The 6000-nt window shown below is 47.4% G+C and overlaps 1 protein-coding gene across 1 annotated transcript in view; it reads right to left on the minus strand.

The window, feature by feature from the left end:
* IGF2R (insulin like growth factor 2 receptor) overlaps positions 1–1961 on the minus strand; it is a 56256-nt gene extending 54295 nt beyond the window's left edge. The window contains exon 1 of the mRNA XM_063151245.1: positions 1848–1961. Within this exon, the coding sequence (XP_063007315.1) occupies positions 1848–1942 (95 nt within the window). The 5' untranslated portion in view covers positions 1943–1961. The remainder of the gene's footprint in view (positions 1–1847) is intronic.
* Positions 1962–6000: the final 4039 nt, after the last annotated feature.

The following is a 6000-nucleotide window of genomic DNA, read 5'->3' on the forward strand; positions in this document are numbered from 1 at the left end:
GAAAGCACAACAAAATCAGTGACTGAAGCCATGCCATTAGACAAAGTTCCAGGGAATGAAAGCTTTTCTTCTTTCCCGAGACCATCCAAGCATAGCAGCAGTAAGGCTGCACAAAGCAAACAATGAAAAGCTCCAACTCAAGTTTAAGTGGCCTCATGCCGCAGTTCTTGCGCTAAACAGTTTTGACACCTTTCCTCCTCCCTGCAAAACAGCTTTCCTACTCTTACTTAAAGGAGAGCCAGTGCCCCTTCTAACCCCCAGCAATTTCCTTCTTTGCCCACCTTCTGACACTCACACACCAGACACAACGGCTGCTGCAGTTTCAGCAGCCCTATTTCAGCACACAAAGCCCAGGACACTGTTTTCTTAACAGCTGTAAAACAAATAAAAACCTTGCTTTAAGCCAGTACAAAAATAGGTTGGCCAGGGACTTGTCCTGCACACCGACATTGTAACTTCTGGCTGGGAAATCCACCAGCAGTGCGTGTGCATTGCCTGCATCATTCCTCACTTGGTAAAGTTTTTTGGCAACTGTACCCAAGAAGAAACTTCACCACTGAACTCCATGGGGACTTCCTACCTACCAGAGCACAAGTTCTTATTTTTTCTTTTACCCATTATGGATTACTGGACATAAATCCTCCAAAGCAGTTTTTCCCCCACCGTGGCACAACAGCAAATACATGTTTTTGAAGCAGTCTATCTTAAAAGGAAACCTGCTGATTGTGCTATCTACGTGCAAATTATTTCCACTTGCCAGTAACAAAATGAAACCAGCTGAAGTAATTTGCATCCAAAATGAGACTGCGTGTCTCTCCACAGGACTCTCAAATATTCCTCTAGTCATAGAAACACAACAAAGCCAAGAAAAAAAGGAAAAAAAAAACCCAACAACAACAAAAATCACTCATCAGAGCAGCTAAATTCCCTCCAAAAGCTACACAATAGTGCCTCGATTCTGCAATTAGGGTGGTCATCTGACAAAACCACAAAACCAATTTTTGCCACCGTCATGGATTATTCTTGCAAGCTAACCGCCTTTTTTCATCATTTAACAATATAATGTTGTTTATTATATCATATCCCAGATTCTGCCAGGTGGAGAGCCCATTCCCTCCAGCGATCCAAGCTCTGACCTTAGTGCAACATTCACCCTGCTACACTGGTGCCTCCACAGTGATACTGATTGAAATAATGTGTTCTTGTATGTACCCTGCGTATTCTGGCTAAATAATTAAGAAATTAGGACTGGCAAGATATTGGTGCTATATTAAATTCACGGCTGAAACTGGAGCAGAAAAATGTCAAGACACGAATAATGGTGACATTTCCACGTGCTAAGTTTCCCAAAGCTTTCTCAACTCACCTGTAAGCAACCGAATGGCTCATGGTGATATTCTTAGCAAGAAGCCAACTCGCAAGTGACATCCCTTCCAAACCAACACCACTGTGTTTTTCAGACTAGACCGACCACAGGCGCCTTGCACAGCGCAAGCCTACCCATCCTCTCGCCCGCAGGTTTCCTGTATCTGCAGAGCAGAGAGGTCCCGCAGGCAGCGGCCCCTCAGCCGCCCCTCAGGCTCCCAGCCCGGCTGCGCCTCCGCCGCGGACCAGCCTCGGCCTCACGCCCGGGGACCCGGCCGCGCTTCCCCCGGAGACCCCCGGCCTGACCCTTCCCGGGACGGGCGAGCAATAGCCCGGGGACCGTGCCCGCGCTGCCGAGTCCAGGCGCTGCGCTCCGCGGAGGGCAGCAGCGGCACGGGCACCAAGATACACCGCCCCCCCTCCCCGTACCCCCCGGTACAGCCCTTCCCCAGCCGCCCCATCGCGTCCCGGCGGCCGCCCACCTGCACAGGTCCTGGTAGGAGTCGGGGAGCGCGGCGGCGGCGGGCGGGAGCAGCGCCAGGAGGGCGCCGAGCAGCAGCGAGGCCATGGGCGCCATGGGCCGGGCTGCCCCGGGACGTCAGGCGCCGCCGCCGCCGCGTCATGTGACCGCCGCGCGCCCCCGCCCCGGCCATGTGACCGCCGCCGTGCGCGGGCACGGCGCTCACGTGAGGCGCGCCCCCTCCCCCCGGGCTCTGCGGTGGCGCTGGGACACGGCGACACCGGGACACTGCCACACCGGGACACTGCCGCACCGAGACACTGCCGCACCGAGACACTGCCACACCGGGACACTGCCACACCGGGACACTGCCACACCGGGACACTGCCACACCGGCACCCGTGTCCCCGGGGCTGTTGTCTGGCCGGCTAAGCAGCGCAGGGGCCCGGCCAGTGGGGCCCACCGCCAGTGGGTTGCAGTGTCCCGGAGCGAGTCCCGCTGAGGGGAACAAAGGTGAAGGGACCGGAGCAGTTCTTAACAAGGACAGGCTGGGGGAGCTGGGCCTGGAGAAGGGATCTAGTCAGTGTCTGTAAGTGTGTTAAGGGGTAGTGCCGAGAGGGTGTTCCAGGCTCTCCTTGTGGTGCCCAGCAATAGGAGAAGAGGCAACGGGCAGAAACTGATGCACAGGAAGATCCCGCTGAACACGAGGAAAAACTTCTTTACTGTGCGGGTAGCCACGCACTGGAACAGGTTGCCCCGAGAGAGTGTGGAGTCTCCTTCACTGGAGATTCCCTCCCTGGAATCACCTGGACCCAATCCTGTGCCATGTGCTCTGGGGCCACCCTGCCTGAGGAGGGAGGTTGGGCCAGATGACCCACTGTGGTCCCTTCTGACCTGAACCACACTGTGATTCTGTGGCTTGGTGCTTGAATCAAAGAAATGCTGTTGGGAAACATTAAGTGAGCTTTTAAATAAGTTATTCAAAATGTACAGCGAAATCTTGTGAGAGATCAGGAGACTAAACCCATTAGGGATGAAGGCTGAGGAGGCAATGACAGTGGTTAGTTGTCTGGCTGCAAGAATTGTTGCTGCAGCAGGGAGGCTGGTGCGGTGTGGAAATTGCCCCATTTCAGCAGAGGACAGGAGGGGAGGCTTGCACAAGGCAGCAGCAGCCTTGTCAGCAGGAAGTGGAACACACACTGTCCTACCTCCACTGCCTCCTGGCCTGCAGAGAAAAGTGATCCAGCCTGGAGCTTGCATTGTTATCTCCAGGATTTAGCAAATTTTTACTGCAACATAAAGATTCAAAAAAGGGAATTAATTAGTGAATTTTTATGAAAGTGCAGTTAAGAAGAAAAGAACCATTGAGAGATGTAAGAGGCATAAGGGTGGGAGAGAGAAAAAAACCTAAAAGTTACACTCATTAAACAGACAGCTGTATTGTGTGAAGAAATCCTGTTCTCTAATTATGAATACTTTCCAAAAGCCATTTGCACAAAAAAAAAAAAAAAAAAAAAACACCTGAAAAAGGCCTAAAACTGGAATAGTTTTTCTTGCCCCATTCCCTAGCATCCATGAGAATGAGGCAGCACTGAAGATCTGCCTCTCAGGCAGTTCAGTGTGGTTCCAGGCTGCTGTGATCTCCCCTTCCTCTCTTTTCTCTCAGGTACAGCCCAGCTCTCTGGGCTGTAGCATTAGCCCTGCAGCAGGGCAGGCAGCTGCCTGAAGGTGCTGCCCTGGCTGAAAGCTGGCACACTGTTCTGATTGTTTTGTGCAGGTTTGCAGCTGAACCTGTCACCTGACTTGCTAGGCTCACTGCATATCTGCACTAACACCAGCAGCAGCTCCAGAAGGGGCAGAGGAACTGCAGAAAAAGAACTATTAAAAGGGACTGAGTAAATGCTACTGTCCTCTACAGTTTTCTACTGCAATATAATGGATTATTGTCAATTCTTTGTCTTTTATTTTAGCCTTCAGTGGATTCCCAAAAGTTCCAAATTTGATTACCCAAGAATCCCTGTTGTCTGCTTTTGACTCCATCCTGTATAGTTTAAAGAGAAGCTTGATGACACCAACTCAAAGGCTCAAAAAGACAGAAGCAGTTGACTAAAAGAATACCAAGTCTGTGAATTTCTGTGGTTATGTTTCTTAAACTTTGCTGCAGTGCTGGCAGGACTGGCATCACTCACTCTACACAGAGCAGTGCAAATAGAAAAGACTTGGTGGAAATCCTGTCTCTGCTTACCAAATTGAATTAAAAATATATCAGCCAGGATGTTCACTGCAAACAGCAGAGCAGGCAGACATTCTGTAGCTGCTGATCTTATTGGCTACCCAGGTTTCTGCACATAGGACTTTATGCCTGAAATTTTCTTTGTGTGGATTTAAGTACCTGAGTACCACTGAAGACAATGTGACATCTCCCCTTGTAGCATTAAGAATACGTATAAATATTGCAGTGTCAGGGCCTGGCAGTGCAGTTAATTTCAGTTATCTGGTAAGAGCTAACTCAAAGTTGTTTACTGACTAAAGAATGAAGAAGTTTAGAGTGGCATTTTCACTCTTTGTACTGCTATGAATGCTCTGTATTTGCACAGGACTTCAGAGCAGTTTCTTTGCATGCAGAGGAAAGTATGTGAACAGCTGTCTAGCAAGAAGGAAAGAAATTGAAATACCTGGGGGAAAAATCCCAGTTAGAAAGGAAAAAGGAACAAACCAGAAATTCTTCTTTCATCTGCTGTGCTAATACATAAGCATCAACCTAACAATGAACCAGTGTTGCAACACAGCAAGGGTGCTGCAGAAATACTGAAATACACATTGTAAGTGCAAATACCTTTAAAATAAAATGAAATAAAAGTTTGCAAGTTCCAATCATGTGACTGTTTCCATTTACTACATAATTTTCTTAGCCTTTATAATCTGGTGGATACCAGAGTGTTCTCTCAAGATTCGTGGATTTTCTGCCATGCTTCAAGCTAGCTACATGCAATAGAAATTGTCAGGACCTATGTATCAGTCATTTTTGTATCCTAAACTGTATTTTGCAAATAGCCCATAGGAATATGCCATTCTGAGTATGATTTATAAATAATAAAGTAAATATTTACCTCCCATGCTTCATCTCACTGGCATCTCAGCTAACCATGTACTGTGACAGAGTGTTAAAATATTCTGAAATTATGTAATTGTGTTAATCTTACCTTTTCCTTTCCCTCAGGAGAAGTTCAGCACGATGGCTGCTAGTTATGTGGAGTAAATCCCAATGCACCTGAAAGTCATGCTGCAATATCCATGTTGGGTTTTCAGTAGGTACAGTGTCATGAATAAGTGATGGATACACAGGTCCTCCAGGATTCTTCTTTTCATCTTGCCAGGTGTCAAGTGTCACATCATTTTTTGTTCTTCTGACTCACAGTCTTGCTTCATGTGGCCACCATCAGCTGTGCAGGTCAGGCTGGCTGAGAGGCAGCTCACTTTTACTGCTACTGTCTCAGTCCCCTTTAACACTCACATCTGATCTCTAATTTTTTTCAGTAATAGGAACAAAAAAAAATTTCAGCATCCAGAGTTGTTTTACATTTGATTGTGGAAAATTCCTTACCCTGTGAGGTCTGGACAGTTTCTTTCTATCTGTCTGTAAGCTACATTATGTTGAAGTAATTACTTTTATACTTCATGGAGACTTCACAAGGCTCTTCTGTGGAGCTGTGCAGTTTTTCGGAAAGCACAGATGTGCCACTCTCTGGGTAGTTTCCTTTTCTTTCCTGTTCTCTTGCTTGCTAGTCTGTACTTCAGTCTTCTAACATTACTCCCATTGCCATTACTTCTAAATGCTCCTTATTCTTTTTGCTGCTTGTTTCTAATGCTTCCTACTTCTTTCTGTTCTACGTCTACTTTCCTTAGCATTTTTAAAGGCAAGCTCTCGATAAGAGCTACCTTCTGATTTGTTCTGATGAGTTATCCTGCTTTATAACAAAAAAATACCAGTGCCAGATGACCTTGTTTTGCAGACTTAGGTTTAGGCTTCCCAAAGCAGTTAGGGAGATAATTAATGGCATTTCCTAATCTAGATGGTACTGTTCAATGCTACTGTAAAAGAACATCAGCTTTGTCTGAACACTTTGACTTTATGTGAAATCTTTGTCTTGTTGGGAAAGTCCTTACGTGCTGTC

The sequence above is a fragment of the Melospiza melodia genome, chromosome 3 (genome assembly GCF_035770615.1).
Source record: "Melospiza melodia melodia isolate bMelMel2 chromosome 3, bMelMel2.pri, whole genome shotgun sequence".
Lineage (NCBI taxonomy): Eukaryota > Metazoa > Chordata > Aves > Passeriformes > Passerellidae > Melospiza > Melospiza melodia.